This window comes from Chelonoidis abingdonii, chromosome 7, assembly GCF_003597395.2.
Source record: "Chelonoidis abingdonii isolate Lonesome George chromosome 7, CheloAbing_2.0, whole genome shotgun sequence".
Taxonomy (NCBI): domain Eukaryota; kingdom Metazoa; phylum Chordata; order Testudines; family Testudinidae; genus Chelonoidis; species Chelonoidis abingdonii.
This window is the reverse complement of record NC_133775.1, coordinates 74,171,165-74,198,931: the sequence shown is the minus strand read 5'-3', so window position 1 is coordinate 74,198,931 and position 27,767 is coordinate 74,171,165. Positions and strand designations below refer to the sequence as shown.

Below are 27,767 nucleotides of genomic sequence, written 5' to 3'. Positions count from 1 at the left end.
AACCTTTCTTTAATAATTATTTTCTAAGATTTCAACGCCCAACTGTTTTTAAAAAATCAGAGGCCAATAAGAAATATCCATTCTTCCTAAGTCAGACCCTGCTGAACTTCTGTTTGCCTTACAGATATATAAAGAGAAGTGGCCAGACAGTCACATTGATACTTAGCGCTGATCTACCATAAAAAGTTACTTTGGCATAACTACGTCTCTCGGGGCGTGACAAATCCATACCACCGAAAGATGTAGCTATGCTGACCTGACCTGACCCCTGGTACAGATTGTGGTAGGTCGATGGCCAGACTTCTTCCACTTAGTTACCACCTCTTGGGGAAGTGGATTAACTCCAGTGACAGGAGAACCCTTCCTCTCACTGCAGTGAGTGTCTACAGTGAAGCACTACAGGAGCACTACTGTAGCATCTGAAATGTAGACTAACTTCAGGCATAGTGAAGAGTGAGAGAGGGAAGGCATGTGCCAAGACGCAGTTATGCCAACACCCTCGAATTCCTGAGAACTGAGGTGTGGTTTAACAATGCTGACTCAAAGCTTGGCCAGTTCTGAGCACAGGTAAGGGTTCTAGACAATATAAACAATTATTTCCTGTTCCCACCTGGGGCGTAGGTGGTGGTAGTGGAAACAGATTAGCCCCGCAATAAACTGCATAGAGTAAGGGGCAATGAGGAGTGGCTGGATGGGCCACAGTGACTAAGAGGTGACTGCAGAGATATTAGTCCCATGAGTAAGGATTACCTGTGTGAGTAATGCTATTCCGGGGAGAGCCCTGAGGAAGTTCTGGCCATTGCCTTGGATAGCATTTCACTATAAATTCCAAGCTCTCCTTTTAATGTGTTAATACGCTGTTTCCAAATTACAAGAAGGATTTGGTAATTCAATTTATTCATAAAAACAGGTCCAGTCCTATCAGAGGACACGGTAGTTGCTCCTCAGGTATTACCATTTCCTCTAAGGAGATCCTGCGAAGCTAAAAATCATATTTTAAAAAAGTGACCAACATTTTCAAACCTGGGTACCTAAAGTTAGGCTCCTAACTCCATACACAGATATCTAATTAGAAGCAGACTTTTTTGTTTCTAGTCTATTTCACATTCTAGTTCTTCGCTAGAACTGAAGGCTAGTAGGTGCAGAGGTAGGTGATCGTTTTTAAAAGCTTTTTCCATTGCAATTTTTAAAGAATGATAGAAACATTTCAATTATAAAGTATATTTTTCACAAAAATCTAAATTCTAGGACAAATTTGCCCAGAGACCATCCCTTCAATAAACTATCAGAATATTTTTAGATTAATTTATCAACACCGATGTCAATCATTTTCCTAATTTCAAATCTACTCCATATCTATACACCTAAAAAAATAACGACAGGAAAAACATCAAAGGTCCTAAAGACAAAACACAACAGTGAAAATACAAAATGAGGTGGAATTTCAAACTTCTGACTGCATGAAACTTTAGCTCCTGCTGGCCAACCTACGTGTTTATTTTGTACCATTTACAGCTCAACTGAAGGCTGGTTGAGTGAATTAGCAATATGATAATAATCAAGTAGCTATCTGCACAACTTGCAGGCCTTACAAAAATCCCTATTATGAAGGTTTATTCCAAATTAAAGGCCTAACCCTGCAAAGACATACACACAAGTCATTGCATACATATTGGTTGTCCCACTGAATTCACAATGGCCACAAACATTTAAAATGTATATAATAGCTGAAATTTTAAATATAGATCTCCCGACCTCTCAGGGCTAAGCCAGTGCCAGATCCTATTAGAAAGCTGGAAATCTCCTCTTTTAAATGATCTAATTCTCCTTTTTCTATTTCCTAGGTTTAAGGTCTAATACCTTGCAGCCTGTTACTTGCATACGACTTACTATAAGTCATACTTTGCTGGCAATTTTTAAAGCCCAGACACACTTTTCACCTGTGATCTGTGTTGCAGGCCAGAAGTGATCTAATGCATCAACCCCATCACAGCAGGCCATAGAAACTGACCTCCTGGCTGCATCATAATTACTATAGAGCAGCTGACTCCCTTTCAATTGCAAGGCTGATCATACAGTAAAACTGCTCATCATTACACGGATCACAGGTAAAACCACCTCTACCTCACTTGTCGTGCTCCTGCTGTTACCTGGGCAGAGTGAAAAACTGGAGTACCTACGCAGTAAAGAAATTAGTGCAGTACACCTCTACCCCAATATAACGCGACCCGATACAACAGAAATTCGGATATAACTCGGTAAAGTAGCGCTCTGGGGGGGCCGGGCTGCACGCTCCGGCGGATCAAAGCAAGTTCGATATAACGCAGTTTCACCTATAATGCGGTAAGATATTTTGGCTCCTGAGGTGTATGAACTTTGTCCCGTCTCTCACAACACTAACTGACATTAATCCAAATTTGTAAAGCGGCAACCAAATGACAGAAATGCTCTGTAAAAAGGATGGTTTTGTTCTTTCTTTGTTCTTTTGATCATTCTAGTTTCAGGGTACTCCATATCCTCCAGCTGGCTACAAAATGGTTTTTTTAAGCCAAAAAAGCAGCAAGGGACAGCAGGTGTGGCGTTGTTGTGGCTATGGTTTTTTGTTCTGCTTGGAGGTTTTTTTGGAGATGCTCGAGTATTTTTCATTTTTAAATGGAAGACTAGAATGTGGATGCCCTCTCCCACTTTAAAGATCCTAATCTATGTGCTAGACTAAACTTCAGCTACTTTCTTCGTGAAAACCAGCAACTATATACAGGGTAGATTCATGCCAGCAGCTCTCCCTACATGTCCAATGGGCTGCCCTTCCATAGGAGATACTGCAGCGGTGGAGGCTTAGTAGGTGGCACCAAGGAGTAGTGGGTGAACAGCTGCAGTTTGTTACCACTGGGGAAAAGCTTCGTTATATAACTGCACCCATCCCCAAAGGAAGCAGAGAAATGAGAGAACAGGTTGAAGGGCTTTCACTCCCCATATGCACAGAATTACAAAGTAGGGCTGTTGATTAATCGCAGTTAACTCATGCGATCAACTCAAAAAAATAAATTGTGATTAATCACACTGTTAAACAATAGAATGAATACCAACTGAAATTTATTAAATATTTTGGATTTTTTCTACATTTTCAAATATACTGATTTCAATTACAACACAGAATAAAGTATACAGTGCTCACTTATTTTTTATTACAAATATTTGCACTATAAAAATTATAAAAGAAACAGTGTTTTTCAATTCCTCATACAAGTAGTGTAGTGAAATCGCTATCCTGAAAGTGCAACGTACAAATGCAGTTTTTTTGTTATGTAACTACACTGGAAAACACAGAATATCAGGGTTGGAAGGGACCTCAGGAGGTCAACTAGTCCAACGCCCTGCTCAAAGCAGGACCAATTCCCAACTAAATCATCCCAGACATACCTTTGTCAAACCTGACCTTAAAAACCTCTAAGGAAGGAGATTCCACCACCTCCCTAGGTAACCCATTCCAATGTTTCACCACCCTCCTAGTGAAAAAGTTTTTCTAATAGCCAACCTAAACTTCCCCACTGCAACTTGAGACCATTACTCCTTGTTCTGTCATCTGCTACCACTGAGAACAGTCTAGATCCATCCTCTTTGGAACCCCCCGTCAGGTAGTTGAAAGCAGCTATCAAATCCCCCCTCAGTCTTCTCTTCTTGCAGACAAACAATTCAGTTCCCTCAGCCTTCCTCAAAGTTCCCTGTTCCAGATCCCTAATCATTTTTGCTGCCCTTCCACTGATTCTTTTCCATTTTTCTCACATCCTTCCCAAAATTGACACAGTACTCCAGATGTAGCCTCCACCAATGTCAATATGAGAGGGGAATGAATCTCGCCTCGATCTGCTGGCAATGCCCTACTTATACAAGCCTAAATACCGTCTAGGCTTTCTTGGCAACAGGGCCGCTGTTGACTCATATCCAGCTTCTCATCCACACTGCAATCAAAAAACTCCCTTCCCATTAATACCCGAAGATAACGTAACCCTATCTCTGGCAGAACGGTGCCTAGCCATTCGGTCCAGCTGTAGCAGTCGCAAGGCACTTCTTCCGTCCTAAGTGCAGACTCTGCACTTGTTCCTTGTGAATTCATCAAGTTCTTTTGCCCAGTTCCTCTAATTTGCCTAGGTTTCGCTTCGTAATCCTATCCTACTCTCCAGCGTATCTACCACTCTCCCAGTTAAGTGTCATCTGCAAACTTGTGAGAGTGGCAGTCACGCCAGTCTTCAGATCTTAATAAGATATTGAACAAAAACGCCCCAGACCGACCCTGGGGCCTCCGCTTGATACTGCTGCAACTATGACATTGGACTTGTAAAACCTTAAGCCTACAAGTCCACTCAGTCCTACTTCGTTGTTCAGCCATCCACTAGAGAACAATATTAGTACAGGAGATATGCTGCTGCTTTCTCATTACAAATGTCACCTAAAAAAGTGAAAACGCTTGACATGGCAATTGTTAGCACTACTGCAGTATTTGACATGCCAGAGCGCTAAAGATTGATAATGCCTTCAGCTTCGACCGTTGTTCAGAGGAAGGCTTCCATGCTGATGGACACTCGCAAAAAAAAAATACGTTAATGAAATTGTGACATGAATCCTGGAGGAGACTGTAGTCTCTGCCTTTTCTCTACGCTGCATTCTTCCATATATTTCATGTTAATACAGGAGGCTCTAGGATGATGGACCCAGCATGTTGTCACTTTTAAAGAAACTTTCACTGCAAATTTGACAAGCATCAAGAGATAAATACCAATGGTGAAATTTCTAAAGAAGCTATAGCACTAGCGACCCCAAAATTTAAGAATCCGAGAGCCTTCCAAAATTCTGAGAGGATGAGAGATAGAGACAGCCTTTCAGAAGTCTTAAAAGAGCAACACCTGATGTGGAAACTACAGAACCCAAACACCAAAAAAGAAAATCAACGTGCTGGTGGCATTTGACTCAGATGATGAAAATGAACATGCATCAGTCCACATGGCTTTGGACTGTTATCGAGCAGAACCCATTATCAGCATGGATGCATGTTCTCTGGAATGGTGGTTGAAGCATCAAGGAACATATGGATCTTTAGCACAACTGGTATGTAAATATCTTGCGACATCGACTACAACAGTGCCATACAAATGCCTGTTCTCACTTTCAGGTGACATCATAAACAAGAAGCAGGCAGCATTATCTGCTACAGGAACGTAACCAAACTTGTTTGTCTGAGCGATTGGCTGGACAAGAAGTAGGACTGATTGGACTTGAAGGCTCTAAAGTTTTACATTATTTTGTTTTTGAATACAGCACTCAACCTAAATTTTTTGTAGCTAATCCTACATTTGTAAGTTTAACTTTCATGATAAAGAGATTGCACTACAGTACTTGTATTAGGTGAACTGAAAAAACCTATTTTCTATTAGTTTTTACAGTGCAAATATTTGTAATCAAAAATAAATATAAAGTGAGCACTGTACACTTTGTATTCTGCGTTGTAACTGAAATCAATATATTTGAAAATGTCGAAAACATCGAAAAATATTTAAATAAATGGTATTCTATTATTGTTTAACATGGCAATAAATATTTTTCATCACTTGACAGCCCTAGAATAAAGCAATGAAAACGAAGGAGCCAGTATGGTGCAATCCTCTTCCTATCCATGCAGCAGATGACTAATGGGTTTTGGCTCTTCCCTCCACTAGCTGCCATGCACAATATGAACAGATGTAGGGAGTAAACCCTAAAAGGGGTGAGCAGAGATTAGATAAAAAGACAGGGAGATCATATCTGTGCATCGGCAATCTTTCCGTCCATGCCCAGCAGGGCTTCAGATGTGCTTCAAGACACTTTCCTATGGAAGAATTTTAGAAGGTCTCATGGGTGGACAGAATTCTGTTACCAATTTTTCTAATAAACTTAAAAGTGGAGCCTCCACAGGATAGAAGCCTGCAACCATGTTGGTAACAACAACTGAGAGTTAGCAACGCGTGTTGATGTAAAGAGCTCAGAGCAAGCCCTATTGCCAAACACATACCCTGTTGACTGGATGAACTCTGTGCCGAGAGCATTGGAACTGCCATCACAGGCATATGGAACAAGTTACGCAGAGCTTTCACCATCTCCAACTTCCTGAACCCTCCAGGCATTTGACCATTCAGATACAATGAAGATAACTCCAAATATCACACAAGGCCATTAAAGCCAAAGTAACACAGCTTTGACTCCCAAGCCTAGTACTGCTAGGAGAGGATAGCTCCCCTAAGGCCAAACTTCATCAAGCCATGGAGAGGCTCAGTTGAGAATCTTAATAACTTGGGGGGCCAGAATTCTGTCCTGGAGCCTTCCACACCGCCATTATAAATAGAAGACTTTGGGAAAGTCTAGAAACAATACAAGATTCTCCCAAAGAGTTCAAACAGCCAAATCTTGTATGCAGCAATGCCATAAACTGGCACAGCCCTATCTATATGATAGACATATTACAAACTGATGGCAGCACTAGTTCTGCTCCATTAGCATTAACAACCCTGGAGGACATGGTACTCAAAATACCAGCAGCTCCACTATACCAGGGCTCCCAATCTTGCTCAAACTATAACTGAACTGGTGTTAGCAATGGTGGGAAACATTTGCAAGATGTCTATAATGCAGCTGGGGCCATAAGGTCAAGAAGACAGAGCTTAAGCAGACCAGCACTTACGGGCACACTTGGAGCGGTTCTTAAAAATGACAGCCTGCTTCTATGCTAAAAGAGAAAAACCACACAATCAAAATAAGATCCATCTAGATTAAAACACAGAGAGGGCAATTCTTGAGAGGATTCCCCTGACAGAAGAAAAACAGGGCCACTCATTCTCTCTCGTTTATTTGAAAAAACCCACACACTCAAGACCACTGGCCTGCTCCATGAATCCACAATGGGATAAGCAGCTTGTCAGTGGTAATTCATGGGATTAAGTGTGGTCCAGCTCAGTAATAACGTAACACTGTTACCTTCTGGTGGCTGTTTAGTGGCCTGTAAAATGAACCGAGGGTTCACACTAGTTTCTAGGCTTTCGACATAATTAAACTACACTCACAACTGGTACCCATGTTGACAGTCTCAGTATGAAAATCAAGGGACTGCCTAAATCATGGAGACTGGGCTCCCTTCTCACTTCTGGAGGTGGTCCCTCAAGAGCAAAGTGGAGGTATATTGCCTCCTGGCAATATACCTCAATTACTGCCTGGACTATACTATCCTGGTAACAAAGAACTTCAGTCTCCACGCCAATTTGGCACTTTTCACCAGCACTACATTTACTATTTAATTAAAATAGCTTTGTTCTCATGCAGCATGGAGTAGCCCTGGCAAAGTTCAGAGACTCCTTATCTTACAGATCAGTAGAAAGAAGATGTTGCTAGTATCTTACACCTGTGGTTAGGCCATCCTTTCATCCAAAGATCCTCCAACGTAACGAACCCATATACTGATTCTGTGAGGGATGCTTATTTTACAGAGGACGAATGTGAGGCACTGAGATATTGCTAGATCACAGACCATGTCCATGGCAAAGGCAGGAACAAAGCTTCCAAGTCTTGATATCCAGCCTCCCTATTAGATCCCACTGCCACAGAACGACCCCTTCCTTTTATTCTACCATAAAGGAGCCTTGCAAAGTTCAACTCGCCCTCTTACTCAAGGAGACTAATGGTATTTGATGGACAGGTAAAATATTAGTTTCTACATCATCATGGTAAAGGGTGGGTGAACAGATCTTGAGCATGGGTTGGGACAATTTTACATGGCTTCTCAGAAGCCACATGGCCAAGCTATTGAATTAGAATGAAACCACTTATTTTCCTGTGGTTTTCCAGGATCATAGTTTTTGCTGTAGACAGACACTGAAGATTTAGCCCTACAGGAGCAGTCGGCTTTCATCCTCTTGTACATGTGCATGGAGTATTAATGTTTGGGAAATGTGAGACACACAACAATGTTCTTGTCAGCACTTTAAAAAAAGAAATCCCATTCAACAAGAATGGAAGCTGGTTGCTTTTGCCCTTTCTATGAAGGAACTAAATTCAACAAGTGGCACACAGCGAAGAAAGCTGCCACAGAGCAGCCTCCCCCGTATTTGTTATTTTTAGCAATTTAGTCTGACAACGCCTGACAACTAAACATGCCGAGAATAGCGGGAGGGAGGGGGATTATCAGATACTACCAGTGAAAAAACACAGCAATAATCACTTCCTCCACGCTGAAGGAAGAATCATTTTCCATGTCTTTATAACATCACAGAGTTTGGTCTTTTTAAAATGCCACATTTAAAAACAGAATCCATCTAGCCCTACAATGGAAACGGATAACATTTCCTGAACAAAGCATTGTTCCACCCCAGCATATCATGTTTCCTTAAAAACAAGGGAAGAAAAACATTACTAGGTTTTTCTCCTAATACTGCACAAACATTGCTGAGCTAAAAAGGGCTTGTGCTCATCCCTTTAGAATGCTTTCAAAATAGATTTCACATACACAACTAATATAGTTAAACATAACAAGAGAATTGATATTATCAAGGCTGGAAAAATCCAATTGCTGCTAGTGAGTTGAAAGCTCCTCTTGTAAGTATGTGAGCACAGGGCATTAATCTCTGGAGAATTTAAGAGGTTGCGTTTTTTTGATTTTTTCATTGCCTTATGTTCCCAGTCTTGCAAGCACGTACACAAAAGAAGTCCCATTGACTTCAGTGGGACTATGCACAAATGTAAAGTTAAGCACCGTAAGTGTTTGCAGGATTGGCCCCTGCAATGGCAAAGATCATTTTCAAATGTCCATTGAATGTAAAGTGCCATTTTGGGGTTTGCACATAGAGGTCTAGTTCCTCTGCCACTGCTCACAGCTTTGCCATGCAATAGACACACCTGAAATTCAGTGGTTAAAAAGAATCACAGCAATTTCATGGTACTGCTATTGAGAAAGCTAGGAGCAACATCAGACGTAGGCATTGGAATTATTCATAGGGAAGCAGGACCTACCATAACGAGGAGAGAAAGGTAGAATAGCAGAGACCTTTCTTCCCCTCCCTCAATCCTCCCACTAGTAGGGAGGCTTTAGAGACCGGAGGAAAGGCAAAAAATCTCTTCTTCCTTTCCTGCAGGTCAAGGAGTGACCCTCAAGTTTAATCAGATATATCTACTACCCAGGGGCAAATATCTGAGATGGGTCTAGAAACCACAGTTCAAGAACAGAACCCTGGTAGAAATCCCAGCACCTTTGCTCACTCCAATTCTTGTTGTTTGTATCTAACCCTGACTAATGGGTGTTTGTGAAACTTTTTGAGCTCTGGGTATTATTCCACCATTTTTCAGCACCTTAAGACCTGCATAATTTTTCTTTATACAAGTGAATTTCAAGAGGCTGCCTGCAGTGCCCCTAAGGTGGCTTCCAATGCAGCTAAGTCTCAAAGCCATTTGCATGGCCAGCCATTTAGATTGAAGTTGGTATAAAAGGAGGCAGTTTTATTTTTTATTCAAAGACTGGCCAAATCCCCTTCAAAGTAACCTGCAATTTATTATTTTTAACTGGGTTTGTATCCATTGCTAATAAAAGCAAAAATAGGGCAAACAAGTCCTGAAAGAGAAAGTTAAGTTTTATATTGTAGGCTCAGTGTACAGTAGTTCACTATAGCAATGCTGTAATGTAAAAACATGCAGCTCAAGCCTCTGAAGAACACCAAGAGAGTGATTCTCAGAAGTACTCGGCACCCAGCAGCTCCCATTGCGACACCTATGGCCAGATTTTCAAAAAAGCTCAGTAACCAATGAGCTCTCAGTGTACTGAAGACCTGGCCCGGCTTCCCAGGGCTGAATACTTAGGAAAATTCTGCCCTATGTCAGCAGCATACATCTTATGCAGGCCTGATAATAGCTCGGCAATACTAATGTCTCACACTACAAACTCCCAACAATGCACAGGATCAGGCCCCTTGAAGGTGGGATTTCCCAAAGCACTTACAGGAGGAACTAGGCACCCAGCTCCCAGACTATCAATGGTAGTTGGGCATGTGCTTTCAAAAAGCACACTCAAAATGGGCACTATTTTTAGCATGCTACCAAAAAGAGAAACACTTCCAGGATTTTATAATTAAGTGAAGCTAGGAGCACTGCCTATTGCTAAGGCATAGCCCAACACTCAGTCGTCACAAGACCCTGTTTTCAGTTGCTTAAAAAACTTTGCAAATTTTGGACTGAAATTTTCCATGCCACGGCCCAGGCTTACTTTTTCTTTTTTTTGTGTTAAGCCAAACGAATTCAGCTATTTCCAATATTGTTGGAAATGGGTTGAGTTGGATATCATTCCAAGCCTTTTCTCCCACAAACACAATCAAACATGGCAAACCTAGAACAATGATGTAAATATATATTTGAGAAAGTGTTAAAGTATAATTTTTTTAAAATGATTTTAAATACGTAGCCGTCACAAAGTTAAATTGTGGACCTCAAATGTGTGAGGGCATAGGCAGTGTCTAGGCAGTTGAGTGCGAAGACAGCGTCTTCACTGAAGCACTGGAGCTGTGCCACTGTAGTTAGGATGGGGAGGCGGTAAAGAAAGCAGCAGACATGGTGGAAGGTAAATCCAACCTTCAAAACCTATCCACATTTAATAATCTGAAGTTGGGGATTTTTAACCTCATCACATTTCTCTCAGTCTGATATTTTCTTTAGGACGACCTAGTGGAATAACTAAGATCACGTAAATTTCACATTCTTTCCTCCCTACTATCACTGGTTGGTTTCAGGACCAGAGGAATTCTCTCCCAGCTACTCCTGTGATAAGTGTTGTAACTTGGATTCAGGTGTTCCCCTGGAAATCCTCAGCTCACAGGAAGCATCAATGTAAGACTTCAACCTTTCTCATAAGGAATCCCATGGCTCGCCTGGAACAGCCAGCTTGAAAAGTAGTTAATAGCAGATATGAATCTTCATTTTAAACAAATTGTAGAAGCTTTAGGGAACCTGGCCCCCATATCAATGGTTAAAAAGGAGAGTGCAATCCAACTGGCAGCCACTTTCCCTCTCCCACCAGTTACTGAGATCAGTCACTGCTTTTGTTACAGTCAATTCAGTGCCAATAACGGTTGGCCAAAGGCAGCTGTAAGCTTCAAAGGAGAGAAAACAACGATCAAGAGGACAGCTTTGAAGCTCTGCCTAAGAAGTAGAAGGTTATAATTTACAGGGAACTCCACCCGTTCTGCTTAACCCAGCAATCAAAGTTCAGAAGGTTAAGAACCATTTCCCACCAGGAACAGATGGAGACATACAGCTAAAGGTTATAGTTGCTGAAAACTGACCGCAGTCTGGCAAGACTAGCAGCCTGGGAGCCCAACACTCAGTAAACTAAGGCCTATCAACCAGATTCCATTTGGCTTTAACACTGGGGCTGCATCTAATCAGGATGTTTACAGCTGCCTTTTCAGTCCCAGTGCAGCTCCACCTGTGCGATCAATGGTGAAATGTTTAGCGTGTGGTAAAAATGCCTGTGTCCTGTCTCCACTAGAGCTTACTCATCTTAAAGCACTACTATTACTAATGATGTTAGTCTGAGAGCATGTGTAAATCTGCGGACAAGATAATAAGAGAAAGTTAAGGGAGGTGTCATTTGATTCATAGAAATGTACAGAATCATAATTTCAGTGCATCCCCCTCTGCAGCGTGGCGGGAGGACTCGCTGCCCCCAGGTCCCCGCTCCAGGTTCTACAGCTGGCAGAAATTTTCATAATACATCACTGGAAATGGGTTGAGTTGGGTAACATTCCAAAGCCCTTTCTCCCACAACCCTAAAACAATGACATAGAGATATATTTGAGAAAGTGCTTTGGTTTTAAAAAATGATTCTTGGACACAGGCATGTCAAACATGCAGCCCTCGCAAAGTTAAATTGTGGCCCTCAACTGACAGCACTGTGTTATCAGTTCATGCCTAGAACGTATCTAATTAATTTATTTTAATGTTACAAATTACTGGATGTGACGAACTGGGACTGTTCTTAATGTGGCCTTTGAATGCTGAGTGGGGAGTGTTGGCCTGGGATGACGGTCTGCATTGGGGGATGGGAGACTGGCCTTAAGGGAGGAGACCCAAGCATGTAATGTGAGAACCCAGGAAGGGGTTAGAGGCCAGGCGACACCTTTGCCCCGGAAGCTTAACAAAGTTGGGGGGAGGAGACGCTGAGGGATGAGAGTGTTTCAGGAGCTGGCTGGGGAATGGAGGGGAGCCCAGACAGAGCTCTGACCCCCCAGTGGGGCTGTGGTGCCCCTGGGGCCTCAAGATGGACCTAACTGGGGGGGATCCTGTTGCCTGTGCCTGCAAGACCTGTCTTGGACTGTGTTCCTGTCATCTAAATAAACCTTCAGCTTTACTGGCTGGCTGAGAGTCATGGTGAATCGCAGGAAGCCGGGGGTGTAGGGCCTTGTGTCCCCCCACATTCCGTGAATGGAAGGAGTGCTTCAAATTGATTTGTCATCATTGGCAAAAAAGAAAAGGTTTAGTGGTACTGATTATTAGCTTGGTTTATTATGACAAAAGAGTTGTAATGAGGCACTGGTTAAGACATCAGCATGCAGCCAGAAATTACTGGAATCCATCCACAAACAGTACGTAATGATGTTATATAATGTATGTTAATTACAACCCCAAAGTAATTTATTACAAAATCCTTCTTTTATTTTGGTTTTGATCACATTTAGAAGTCTATGGGGAGATGAAGAATAGCAACCAGTAGCTGAATCTTTAGAGAATACCCCTGCAGAGTACCTGGTTAAATAGTGACAACTTGCATGCTGTAAGAAGCACTGCCAAAAAATAAATTTGGCAAGGTTGGAGGGGAAGTACATGGAGCATTTAAAAAAAGTCAAAGATTTTGGGACAGGTGCCAACTGTGGGTGAGACTTGCCTTATACTAGTTCCCATGGTATGCATTTAGAGAAGAACACCTGCTTCTTCTGTGGTAAGCTGGAAGCCCCAAGGCATCCATTAAGTAGAGTTTCAACACAAGAAAAAATGTACGAAGCAGTCACTCTTAGCGAGAATGCTGCTCTTTCCTTGACAACCCTAGAACTCTAGCAAATTTCAAATGAAACATTAACTGTGCTTAGAATGATTTTCCCAGAAGTAACCAAACACCATTTAAACTCATTAGGTGCTGTTAAATACCAAGAAAGAACTATTTTAAAGCTACAGGTGAGTTTACTCGCACTGGCTACCCATTCGTGCATCGGAGCTCATTAATATTATGATAAAAGCAGTCTTCAGTGATGAAATAGCTGAAGATGTCACTCAAATGGATACTCTGGGTCATGATTTGTATGAGGCCTTCAAAACCCAAAGAATTATTCAAGGCTCTGTCAATCTTTGGAATCCCATTAAGAAAAACAGACTAATGGTGTGCTCGAAAGCAAAGAGGAAAGTCAGAGTGAAGGTGGCAGAGACTATTACAAAGCTAACTGCAGACAGGTTGTTGCTCATCTACTGGTCAAGTCCAGACCTCAGCATCATGATGATCTATGTGAGACTTTGGGTCTACATGAGTTCTCCACGATCAATGTTCACATATGATGGAACAACTCATATATGCCAGGCAAAAAAGAAACTAATGTACATCTTCCATGGTCTTCCTAAGCCAGCACCTACTGACAACATGACCAGTACCTTATGCCAGCAGAGGCCTTTCAGGATATCAATCATAGATGGTATGGCTAAGGTACAAGCTGTCGACAAAGTAGAAACTATTAACACCTGCCAAGATTTGGCTGAACACTTCATCATTAGGATACAGAGAAAATACTGGATCTATGACGGACTCCATCTCATGCTTGACAAGTATTATGGGGAAATCAATTAAAAATATTACCAGAAAGAAGAGACTCCATTGTACTGCACTTGTGAAATATAAGATCACTGACTCCATGAACATCCCCAATGCCATAGTGAAGAAGTTACTGTTTCATACTCACATGAAGGATGAGTTAACCGCATACCTTGCAGGAAAAACACTCCAGGATGTGAAGACTTACTCGAAGAATTTCATTGGTGTATGACATAATGAAGCTGCTGCCTCACAGTGGTCAGTGGAGTTTCTTCATAGTTCCCATGAGGAAGCTGACTCTAAAATTATCTTGCATGCCATCAACTTCACAGAGAGAGGTGCTACTAAATTCCAGATTTTTGCACAAGACACGGCTGTTCTAGTGCTCCCTGTGAGATGCTACCCAAGACTTCTGTCAGATGTTGTTTTTGTGCCTGCTGCTGGGGTACAGAATCACTGTAATACCTCAGAGATGTCTTCCTATCACTTGAATCATTAAAAACCACACAAAGCCTGCTGGAAAGACCAAATTATCTTACTGGAAGGCATTTGATTCAGCCTCCATAGAGCATGAACTTGCCCTGAAGGTGCTCAGAACAGCTGAGACAGTCACTGAGGAAGTCATAAATGCACTGGAGATGCTCCTATGCCCAGTTTACTATTTGAAGATCAACATTACAACACTTGCAGAGGTATGCAGGTGCGTGTTTTCCAAGACAGAAACGGAGAAAAATTTCCACCATCAAGGGATGCATTTTTACCTGCTATCAAGAGGAAAAATTTTCAAGCAATGGAATGTCTTCAGGTTCAGAAAGTGTATTCAAAACAACCCTTTAATAACTGTTGAGGCAGTATGGGGACTCGTGAACATCACTGACATTGGGTTTCATCAGTGAATGTCCCAGCCATGAGGTCAACCCAAGCACTTCGGCTCAGAAATGACAGCTGTAATTTGCAAGTGCATCTTTCACATTATTCACGGAGAGAGTATTTTCTATAAATACAGCATTAATGTTTTTCTCCAGAGCATAGGATAGCACTGTCCATCTAGACTGCCCTGGACTTCACAACCAAATAGGCACAGTCCTAGATTGATCAGACCTGACAACGCACTTGCTAATGTCCAAAATGTAGTTAAAATGTTATCTTGCCTCATCTCATTACCACAGCTGCCCCCCTAGACATATCTGTTCTCTCCTTTCCAATGAAAACTGAGACAGTTAAAAACAGATTTTCAAAGGTTAGGATATCTCCCTTACTGTGGATCCTATTTTAATTAGGATATTACTATAACAAAAACATATCCCCACATTAAAGAGTTTGTCATGATGCCATTATGGTTGCAGACACACTCCAACTACAGATATGTGCATTACTTTTCAAAAATAAAATAGTTAAAACACCACAAATGTGAATGGTAGATATCAAGGAAACGCAAGCTTAAGATTGTCCTGTTCCAACACAACACCCAAAACTACTTTAAATCTGCCCCATCCTATCATCTGTTCTTTGAATAAAAACACTTTTCACCACATTAAATCCAGAGTCTTTAAAATGAAAAACACCTAAAAATGGCACATTCTAATCTGCTCCCTATATCTATTCAGAATCATATCGAAGTACTTTATTGAACAAAATACAAGAACCTGATTTTCAAAAGTAATGAACATGAGCCACATTCATTGTGTTTAATGGGAGTTGGGGTTGCTCAACATCTCTGAAATCAGGCCATGCATTTAAGACTTCTTTTTTTTTTTTTAAACACCTTTTAGTGCTATGTAAGGCAGACTAGAATCAAACACATGCATCATATCTATCTCCCACTTTATCAGCAGAACTGTTAATTAAGTTCTCCCTGCAGATTATTTACTGATAGAGATGCAAAAGATAGAAGCCATCTTGTCTTTCTTACTGTAGGTTTCAGTAAGAACCTACCTTTCAGGGCAAAAAGAAGAAAAACACCTGTCTATTTACCAACTGAGCAGATTTGCTCTGGAATAACTGAGTAAATGTAGAACTCCACAGTGCCACTTTTCAGAGTAAAACTGCACTTTAAACACTTCATATCAATATTCTTTGTACGCGCGCACACGCACACACACACTTACTTGCCTGCTCTGCCTTCCCTATTGTTAATTCCATCTCCAAAGCTCACATTAACATATCAGACTGTTTGGTCAGCTCATCATTTGCTTCCCCTAAACATATTCCTAGAGAGTATTTTTGTTGTGGATTTTTGTTTGTTTGTTTTTAAGTCCTTTGCTCAAGATACTAAGGGGCAGGGTTTCATATTATTCACGTATTAGGGACATTTTAAAAAAGACATAATGGTAGCACTTTTGGAGCATTTCTATTTGTGTCCCTCTGAAGAATTAAATGCAATGAGCAGAGCAAGTGAACCTGGCTTGTATCCCCTGGACATTGGTCAAGATTAAATGGATCCAAAGCCCCATTTCAGCAGTTTGAACTTGCAAAAGGGCATTAACTGAAATTATTGTGCATTTCCTATATATTTCTGTATCTCTCAAATACTCAAATTAGGTAATATGTCCAAATCACATTAATTACTTCTAGACTAGATAGGTATTTTCCTACCGGATGGGGGGGGGGGGTCAGCAGGATATGCACTGCTAATATTACTACGATGACAGCTGCTCCATTCTACTCAAGAGATAGCAATGTTTCAGCAGTGGATAGGAGTTCTAGTGTTTTAAAGATCCTTTAGGAAGAAAAGCGCTATACAAATATACTATATATGTAAGGGATGCAACAAAGACTAGCATTGATATTTTTTTTTTTTAAGGTCTTACTTTCAATATCACCTTCATTCACCTAAAACTTACCTCAAGTTCTTTAATTTTCTCTTCTGCTATTTTCTGTTTTTCTAAGAGTTGGTTGTGAATTACTCCCTTGGACTGAAGGATAAACCTACAAGAGACAAAGAAAAAAGAAGTCAGGCACATTTACTATGGTTGCAGATGAACCACATCATCCAAATGTTAGTCACTCTCATCCTGTGCTCTGTAAGAAGAGACTGCAGAAAGATTCATTTACAGCATAATAAAAGATAATGGAATTAATCAGTCAATTGGGCTGAAAAAAACTCAGCTGCATAATGGAGGTGATCATCTAGTGAAAGTCGCCCAGACTTCACTCAATTCAAGACAAACTAAAACACTTAAAATGGAGTAAAGGTGGACGCCAACCTTTTCTGCCCCACGCATGTTACCAGCCTTCTGGATGGTCTTAACATTTAGAGAAGACACTATACTGGCACAGCTTGCAGATGAAATACTGAAGATTTGAACCACAGAACATGTTACATAACTGTTCATGCATATACACTTTGGCACTGCGCTAACCTTTAGGTTTCCATGCAAGTCCTATAATTTCATTATCTCAGTTTAAGAGTTTGGATACAGAGATACACTAGATCTGTATTTCATGGCATTTGGATATTTCATGGCACAAGGAATCTTTGCGAGCAAAGGGAAAACACTATCTTCAGTAGGCTATATATCTAATCAAGAATCATTAAGGGATGACTTCTTCCAGGGATTGTTTATGTCTGGAGTCTGACTGACCTCTATGTTAAGATCAGATCTGGCAAAAACTCAGAATTTCCATTGTGTGTGAAATTCTGCCATTTCAAAGAAGTTTTCATTCCGATACAGAACAAAAACTTGAAATTTCATTTTCCCACAGAAAAGAAATTCTGAAATTTTTCATTAAAAAATAAAACAAACAAACACATTTCAGTTCCATTTTTCTAAATGAAATGGAACAGCTGGCTCCCCCACCTTCCAGGCTGCCTTCCATTCCTGGGGATGCCCTGGGATTCAGGTGAGCTCCCCACCACAGAGCAGGGATCCTAAAACCCTGAGAGCCATGGCTCCAGCCAGAGCCTGATCTCAGGGCAGTCCATATGGCAAGGTTGCCCATGAGCCATAGACCCTGGAAGCCCTGAAGTCCCTGGCCTCATGACAGTTGTCATAGAGGGGCTGCCCCGGAGCCAGAGGAACCCTTCCTGTGCTTTGTCAGAAGTTCATTGAACCCAAAACATTTCTGAAAAATATTTCAGGTTCAGTGAATTGGCATATTCCAATTAACCTTGTCCCCGACCAGCTCTAGTTAATATTAATTAATATTTTGTATGGTCACAAAAGACATGAACCTGCATAATGGCTGGGATAAGGCAAACCCTGGTCGTTCTCACTATGGAGACAGATTTATGCTTGTTTGAGTGCCCTTAACTGTGCTTTAACAGTTTCCATTGTTTAAGGTTTGTTTATTTGTTTAAAGCGAACTTTGAATTCCAATACTTTCTAAAGTTCCATTTTGTTGCATTCATATTTTTTTAAACTGAAGCTGCAGTCACAAGTGTCTATATCTTCCTTTTTTCCATTTGCAATCAAATTATGAAAATAAGTTTCTTATGAATTACAGATGAAAATAACAGCAAGCTTGTACAGCCATCATAAGAAAGCTGACCCCAAACTGCTCAGAGCAGTGTTCTGAGTAATCACACAGCTCAAGGCTACTCTCAGAATATGACAGACAGCTTGCAAAGAGGTAAAGGCTAATTGAGTTCAAGTAAATTTTAGGAACCTTACATAGCTTTCTTCATCCCCTCCTCTCACACACAAGGAATGCACAAGCAACGGATTAGCCTCTTCCCTACTTAGAAAGTCACCCAGGAGGATTAAAAGGAGCCTCCATAGCTCATACCATTGTGTTCAAGGTCTCTCACAGGGCTAACTAGTGTCTGGGACCATGTCTTCATGCCAGGTGACAAGAGATCATGTTGAACAGCTAAAAGGAATAGCTTTAGACTGGGCAGTGCCAGACTACATGCCTCTTCTGCACAAAAGTTTGAATTCAGTGTGTGGCATAATCTCCCATGACAAATGGATATTATTAACACGTTTATTCAGGGCCTGGAAGATGAACAGAACTGAAACAAACAGAAATGAGGATCCTCTTGCACAGCTTGAAAAACTTACCCAACACTAGCTGCCTGAGGATTAAGCCTAGGTGAACAATACCTGGTGCCATCACAGCCCTGCAATTTATAGCAACAGAAGAGTTGGGTACTGCATTTAATTTTAACAATTCATGCTCTCCTTAGTGTGTTTTCAATCAGACTTTACAGTGTTTTCCTTGATTTTGTTACACTTTTTCTTCCTTCCTGGCTTCATTCCACTTTCTCCCTTTTACAATTCACTTGGTAGCTCTGCTTATGTAGTTTTCAACATCTCTCCTCACTTTATCCCTTTTCTCTCCACTCATTTTGTGCGATGCTTCTCCCTGGTATCATCTTCGCTCCCCCAAAATTCCTCTTTTTGCTATCATATTTCTCTTTTTATCTAATGCATCCCCTCAATTTCTCCCCCTCTCCACCTACCAGCCTCAACCCCTCCCCACCACCTTGTTCAGACACTAGTAACATTTTCAGGCCCTAACACTCAATAGCCAAGTGACTAAACTAAAAGGAGGGTTCTGTCTCTCTGGGTTCAATGTCCCTTTGAGAAACCACAGCCACCTGTGCACCCTCAGGGAAAGGGAAGGTCACTGCATTTGCATCAAGTGCAGTCCTGGATCTTAAGAAGGGACTCCATTTCTCATAGCCTCCAGCTATCAGGTTTTGATAAATCTGAAGCTCTCACACACATCCTTCAGACAGCTGGAAGAGAGAGGGAACATTCCCCCTGCTTCTTTCCTATACTAAGCTCTTTGAGGCAGGGATTCTTTTTGTTCTGTGTTAGTACAGCACCTAACACAGCAAGATCTTCGTCCATGCAGCTCCTAGGCACTACTGCAATACATATAAATCATTCCTCTCTCACACCCAAGATCATCCTGGCTACTGTTAAGATGATGGTGGTGGTGTGTTAGGGGGAGAGGTGGCTCCACTTCCATAATTTTGGGACGGGGGGCGGGAACACCACACGAGGACAGACCCTAACTGTGAACAGCTCCAGTAACTGCTCATTTGCTGTACATAGCTTTCCAAAGTTGGAGTAGTTCAAGATGACCAACTTCTCTGTTACACTGCTGCCCACTGTGTTCTAAATATGGAACAGTGAAAACTGACAAGATTCTGGTCAGTTTTCACTGTGCTGCAACTTGGGAAATCTCTGAAGTTGTCCATGCAGACTTAGGAAAACTACACAGCATTAGTTTACACTTGGTTCACTCTGGAAGATCTTTGCAACTCTAAGAACTAGAGGATTTTTTTTGTTTGTTTTTAAATGAAAGCTTAGATTCTGCAGCTGTCAACACTATTCAACGGAGAAAATAACCTCCCTGGTGCTTTCCTCAAACAAAAGCTTAAGAATGTACATTGATTACTAGTATTTCACTGATAGCAGCCAAAGATCAAAATTTTCTAACTGAAATCTTAAAGCTAGAAAATCACATCCACATGCATCCACCTAAGTGGCCTGACTTTCAGAGGTACCAAACCCTCAAACAACTGGGTTACTGACGATGTAGGTGCCTAACTTGGGGCATTCAACTTCAAAAATGTTGGCCAAAGTTTTCATCCAATTGAGGAAAAATGTACCATTGATCAGAGCCACCAGAGAAAACAGGGAGGCCTACTCCATGCAGTTATAAAAGGAGCATTAGAGTAATTTAGCAATTAGTAAATTAGTAATTCTGGCTCAGATTTTGACATTTCAATTAATACAGCTAAACGCTTAGCTAGAATGTTCACTGTTGAGTAGGAGAGAAATCAGGCACTAATGTTTTTGTGCAGTACCTACAGTAGCAGGTTACACCGAATTGTATTACCTGAGATCATATAGGTATTACATTTCTTGACATTCTAAGCAATATCAAAGAAACCTAGAAAGTACGGACAGATGTTTTCTTTAGTGTGCATACAAAAGAAATATTCTAAACATGTTTATTCAGCGCAGAGTATATGAAGAAACTGGTGATAGCTGGAGACACTGCAGGGACTAGAATATTTAGAGTGTTTCATTTTCACCTAGCATACAATATAATGCTTTAGGATGTTTAAAAAGCCTGGGGCAGATTCTCAGCTCGTGTAATTTAAATTAATGGACCTATGACAGTATATAAATGACAGAAAAACAAAGTTAGCAGAGCTCAGTTGCCTCCTTCGGAAGTGTGAAGTTGAACTTGTGAGATTAACCTGACTGATATGAGCTAGATAGGGTAAGAAGGCACTGCGCAAAATTCCACCACACTCACCTCTAGTTTCCTCAAGTGAAGTTCCGCTGCTCAAGCGTTATTAATTTTAATTGTGATGACTGGTTTGTGCCAATGTGTGCATGTTGCTGTACAAGACAAACACCATGGCAACCCCTGCTCCAGAAAGCTTTTTACTGAGACATGGATCCGTTAGGAACTGGGATGAGGCCAAAGTCACTTCACGTGCTTCTTTCTTCAGAAGCAAAGCTCTCTGCTCCTGATTACTCACAGAGCCTTCAGAGCAAAAACCAATACACTCTGCAGCCAAACAGCATGAAACCACCACCCAGAAAGAGCTGCGAATTTCCCCTTTTCAACTTAATTACCTGTTAACTTTAAAGCCTAATAACTTTCACAACTAATCCTCATACAGGAAATATCCATCTCTCATGTAGCAGGATAGAGTCATCAAGTACTGATGTTCCATTCATTTGAAAGGATAGTCCATTAAAAATAAGGTTGTAAGTTTTTAATAAAAAAACAGCTAAATGTTCTTTTGATGATTTGCATACATAAGACTCCCTACTTCTCATTTGTACCCATTTTTAAGGACTGTGGGGAGTCAGCTAGAATATATTAGGCTCTTCTGGTGCCGTGTGTGAGATTCTGTGGATTGTTCAACAAAAACTGGGATGCCAGCAGCACAAGCAGCTCTTTATTACGGTGAGTATTTCTGAGAGAACATGTGTGAGCGAGAGAATGAGTCTGAGACTCCTCATGACTGCTGACTCTAAAGGCATAAAATGTATTGGAGGAGCAAAAAAGTAACAGTATTACCAAGCATAAGCAGAAAGAAAACACACCCCAAAAAAATCTTTCAAAAATTCCCCCACTGATTTCTATTTTCCTCCCAATAACCCTCTGCTAATCCCAAAGCAGGATTTTTGTTTTTTTAAAACAGGGTGGAGGCTATACATTCCCCTTAAGAACCCAGCTGTTCGTTTCCTTCAGAGAGTTTCCCCCATTTCCAGATGTGAGATTTCTAGCATGTCTTTCCATTATTTTATGCCCCTACCACTCCAACATGGTCTTCAGGATCCAGCTACTCATCAGTAATGCTATAAACTCTGCAGGCCCCTTTGTGTCACACACACATACTGGTAAACATACCCACATACTGATGTTCACACTGAATATTTAATTCCATAACCCACAGTTCGTTTGTGACAGGATCTACTATTTGACTTACCAAACAGTATTACATTTTAAAATATTTAAACTGTGGCTGGATGAGTTTATGAGGATACTTGTTCACAAATCAATGCAGAGTGCACATTTTATGGCACAAGTTATGCTGGACTGTGGTGACACCTGTAAGTTTGCCTAACACTTTCCATTAGGAGACCCTGATTTCAGTTGTTTATAATTTTGCCAATCTTTAACCATTCAGGCTGAAATTTTTCATGCTTGAAGCAGAATTTTACATTTAGTAGAAATAATTCAAGCTATTTCTGGGAATGAGATAAGGAAGGAATTAAGTAGTTTTGCCAATGTTAAAAGTATTTTCTACCAGCTCTGGTGTCTCCCAGGTTTGGAGCAGGAACATGAAAATTGGCAGATGGATTATCCTGGCGTCAGAGAGATGCCTTTTGCTGTTCAAATGAGAACCCGTGCATATTTGGCCAAATTATAAACCTCTAAAAATTACCATTTGTACATGCTCAGTAGAACTTGTTAGAGGTTTGTGTCTACAATCTCTGAACATTCTATGCACACTGAGCATATAACTCCAGCCCTGCATAACTTCCTACATCCCAACGACATGGTGCATGCTCCTGGACTAGGGACAGTACTGCAGCTGCCACCCCTTTGGCCTAGGAGAATGCAGACATTAAAGTAAGCAGAGGTGAGGGGGGGCATACAGATCTGCTTCCTCGTTTGGGAAAGCTCCTCTTTCTGCTTCAATCTACTTTAATCACAGGGGCACTGGGCACCAGGAGGAGACAAATCCTAATTTCACTCTTCCACTGACTATAAAGTGTTAATAATTCTTTACGCTTCACAGTCCTTATTGTTGAGCAAAGCCTCATACCCCTACCTTAGGAGGTGACCAGATTTCACTGTCCCATTTTACACATGGGGTAATGGCACAAAGTCACCTCTGCCAGAACTATGAATACAACCAAGAGGCTGCTCTAATTTACTGCAGCCTTACCTACCTGCCTATGAGCCTCTCCCAAGCCCCCAATTGCTGCAGAGTTCCACAAATCAGCCACTTCCTTTTCTTTCCCTTGCATGTCCCTACATCAGTGGCTATGAGATGAATAAAATGGGACTGAGTATACCGGAGCACAGTAAAGGGGCCATAGCAAGGACTAGAATATGGCCCCAGGTCTCTAGTATGGTAGACCTAAGTTTCATGCACTTGGGCTCACTGCCTTTCAGAATCAATGTGCCAAATTTGTATTTGGCTGTGCTGTCTAACCACTAGGTCACACGCTACCTTCCAGAGACAGGGACAGAACCCAAGATTCTCTACATTCCTTTGCTGTCTAGCAAAGTTTTGTAAGTCACTGGCAAAGTGTATGTCACATGCCTGTAGTGGGTGGTCTACAGACAGGACAATAGCCTAATGCTTCTACTAGTTACTCGTTAAACTGAAGTAGCAAAGGTCTGTGTCATGGATCTAAGGTCTTGGATTCCAGGCAGATCAATGATTCACGCAGGAAGTCAATATGGTTCCATAAAATGGGAGTTTGGGTTATTCAATTCACTTCAAAAAAAAAAAAAAAATCTAAAAAAAGTCACAAGTAAAAAACGTTAAAAGAATGTTAAGACTGCAAAAGAAAAGTTGGGAAATGCCAGAATTAACAACTTTAATTCAGTTCCCTTGTGTTCTTAATGTTCTTTTAACACAGCTTTCTGCATATTACATATAAATATATAATGCAGTAAATATATCATGGTATGCCTTGTAAATATATGTAATGTTCTGGCTAAAATGCTTTGCCTCACACATGTAATGCTGTAGGCCAAGGCTTTTTTCAATCAGACTAAGCAATGCGAAAAGTTAGGCTAAGCCCAGTCATGCCCTCATCTATTTAAAGATGCATTTTAATGCTGAACTCGTGCTGCCATTCAAGCTTTGAGAGTAACCCAGTATGGGATTAGTGCATTTTAAGTACTGTTCAAAGCCAATGGAAAAGAGGCTTTCAAAGGAGCTGATCTTGTTCTCAAACAATCCATCTTGACTGGAACAGAAGTTGGCTGCTCAAGTTCACAACCACTCAGGACAGACCCCTCTACCTTCTCTACATATGTCCATTTAAATTCTAATAATAATTTGCCTGGGTACTTCATAACATAGATACTAGTTATATACTCAGCAAGCTTCAGTTTTAATTACTTTATCTAATTGAGAAACATCTACTAGCCATAAATTCCAGTACAAGATTAAAAATAATACAGTACTGTAATTCATCAGTGTACATGTTTTAAACACCATTTTATACACACTCCCTCTCCATATCTAGACCTTTCATATTTTGTCAGTCTGTTTTTTAACGTCTCATTAAGCAGCTTATGTTCTTTGGCTGATGTATTTGAGTCAACTCATCTCAAGCAGATTAGATGGCAATTTGTTCCTATGTTTGCTGTTATGAGATAACTAAAAATCAGAAAATTCTCAATACAGCTAGACTCGACTCCATTTTTCTCCAATTAGCAAGTATTTTGGAGAAAAAATTCATATAGTACATAAATCTCCCATTACAGGCTAACACACTTTAGCCAAAAAAGTTTCCTAGCAAATCTCTGCATTTGTACAGGCAAATCAAATTTTTAATTTTACTACTGTATCTATACATAGGTAATTAGATTCTTATATGCATCAGGTTTAATGAGCCATTTGGCAGTTTTAACTTAAGAAGTGTAGGTGCAATAATGTACACATTGTGCAGTAATATCTGTGCCCCCGACATTGGATGGAAAGAAAGGATTAACTATAAGGCAAGTGTTCCAGTTTTAGTCTTATAGCGACAACAATGATATTGCATAGATTAACATTTGTAAGTTATATACCTATTGACCTTAAAGGACTGAAAGTGAGGAACAGACAATGATGAACTACTTACATTTTCAAAACTGTGTGTGGTATGTCAGGAACAAGCACACCTGCCCTATCAGATGAGGAAATGTTATTTGTCTTACACCTGTACCATGTTTACTTTAGCTTTCACTTTATTTCGGATCTGTCAACCGCTCCAGAATATTACATTACTTCATACAGAAATAGTATCACAGCTTCTAAACAGCAGTTTCTGCATTGCTAGACACTTAACTAGATGGTAGATTTATACCATTGTTCATACTTAGTTTCTTAAAAAAAGCAAGTAGTGGTTCACCTCTAAATTGGTGATAAACATAGTATGACCAAAAATAATGCTACAGTAGTGAGGGTCAGCTTTTTAAAGGGCACCATCCATTCTTTTCAAAGGCTAGATCAAGATTTACTGAAATTCCGACTAATTTGCGTCTTCCTGTGATGGGGTATGCCAACCCCACACTGAACAGGCCAGGGTTAACGAACTGCTGTGGGCCCACTCAGCCAAATCCCACTACACCTGCACTCACTGCCAGTACCAAAGGGTCAGTTAAAACAAGAGAGAGTACAGTTACTGGCTGACCAGCAAGGAAAGCAGACCTTGCATGTCCTTCGCACCTGGAGGAAAGGACTAGCCCTGCACTCCTACAGGGACAGTGAACTGTCAGAGCCCTCGGGAGAATGGGAGGCCTGGCACAGGACTAGTGAGTTTGTTTTGCGCTATTCTTCTGTTTTTGATTATAAAAGGCTATTGTCCCAGGCTGGGCTACCTGACAGATACCTAAGACTGTTACAGGGACTGCTGCCCAGAAGGAGTATGGGGGAAACTGCTTCAACGATCTCTTTCTCTGTAAAAGCAGCAGAGAATCCTGTGGCACCTTATAGACTAACAGACGTTTTGGAGCGTGAGCTTTGCTCACGCTCCAAAACGTCTGTTAGTCTATAAGGTGCCACAGGATTCTCTGCTGCTTTTACAGATCCAGACTAACACGGCTACCCCTCTGATATCTTTCTCTGTAGTTTTTCTTGAATCCTCAAGCGCATGGTCACATTTCCTCTTTGTAGAAAGTTACTTGAGCAAACATTCACAAGCAACATCCAAAGATAAATCTGTGTCAGAAGTGGAATAAGAATTTCAAATATGATTGGCTATATTTCCCTTTTTAACAAATCAGAGTCGGGAATCACCCCACCCCAAGCAGTCCCCTAATCATTCTCTTATCTAATTTCCTGTTTAACAAACAAAACAATTTTTAGCTAGTTAAGCAGAGAAACGCAACAGACCGTAGTGTCTAACAATATGCCAGCGACATACTTCAGGTAGGTTTATGCAATATGGTTTGGTACAGATTTTCAAAACTGTATGCTACAGAGGCTGGAAACCTGCCCTCTTCTCCATCATCACAGGATAGATTTGACAATATAAAAAAGGAATTCACAGTGAACAGTCAGACAGTCAGCGCTGCACCTGATTTGGACAGTGGGGGCTGGGATTACTAGCTTTTCACACCATCATTTTTAAGGTCCTGCTGTCCTGTATCCTTTCTAACAACAGTAGGATCCATTTCATAAAAGTGTGCACAATTTTCCACAAACAGAAGTAAAACAACATCAATTCGTATAGCAGAAGAGCCTCTTGAAATTAAAAGGCTAATAGCCGGGAGAAAGAAAGATAGCAAAGACTAAGATGAACGCCTCCTCATCAGCACAAAGAGTTTTCTCTTGAACACTGTTTCCCATGAAATAATATATAATAAATACTTATGTGATGGAAAGAGAGAATGAATTTGAGAGAATAAAGTATTTCCATTCTACTGCCACATGTCCCCCTCTCTATTTAGGAAGTCCAACACCTACCCAGGCCTTCAAAACAACATAATGTACCTCTTTTGAAAGGTCAGCCTGTTCCTTATGCCTACAAAAACAAGTTGATGTTTCATTTGTTGTGCATCTTCTGCAGAACTACACAGAGTTGAAACTGAAAACGTGAGGCATAAGGACAACTACGCAAAAGACCACAAATGAATAAAAACCTCGGCTTTTTATTTGCAGATTCTGGAATGCCCCTATGTTGCATAGGTTTTGCTCTTACGTACCATAGAAATTGCTTTCATGATACGAACAGAAAATCAATGTCAGGTAAAGCATGGGAGGAAGTAGTACTGCACAACTTATCACACATGTAGAGGTAAATATAATTAAATGTTCTTTTGACTCTAGAAAGCTAACCAACATAACTGATACATAAGATGTGTTTAATAAAAACTACAGAGCACTAAAACAATCACAGTCTAGGTACCTAGTAACTAAAAACCAAAACTTCTAGGGCGAGAATTTGTTCATGAACATCTAAAAAACAAGACTAAGCACTTCCTCCATAGCCAACAATCAAGCTATATCCCAGGGAATAATCATGCAGGTGAAAACTGAGGAAGAAGAAACTGATTCACAAACAAGGATCCAGAGTAAACAAATAGCTATTTATGACAAGGTGACATTCCCTGGGCAGCTGGCAAATCTGCATCCCCCAGGAACTCTGCGATGCTCAGAAAAAAAGCCTTTGGAGCTTTGGCATTCTGTCTAGTACATGTGTGGTTCAACAGAAGTGATATTTTCAGCTCAGAACTAAAAATCCAGTCAGGAAGAGAC

General features: G+C 40.8%; 1 protein-coding gene across 3 annotated transcripts in view; it reads right to left on the bottom strand.

Annotated features, from left to right (window-relative positions):
* Positions 1-27,767, bottom strand: part of PFDN1 (prefoldin subunit 1) — a 57,907-nt gene that overhangs the window by 10,173 nt on the left and 19,967 nt on the right. For all 3 annotated transcript variants that reach the window (XM_032801739.2, XM_032801738.2, XM_032801740.2), the window contains exon 3: positions 16,699-16,783. In XM_032801739.2, the coding sequence (XP_032657630.1) occupies positions 16,699-16,783 (85 nt within the window). The remainder of the gene's footprint in view (positions 1-16,698; positions 16,784-27,767) is intronic.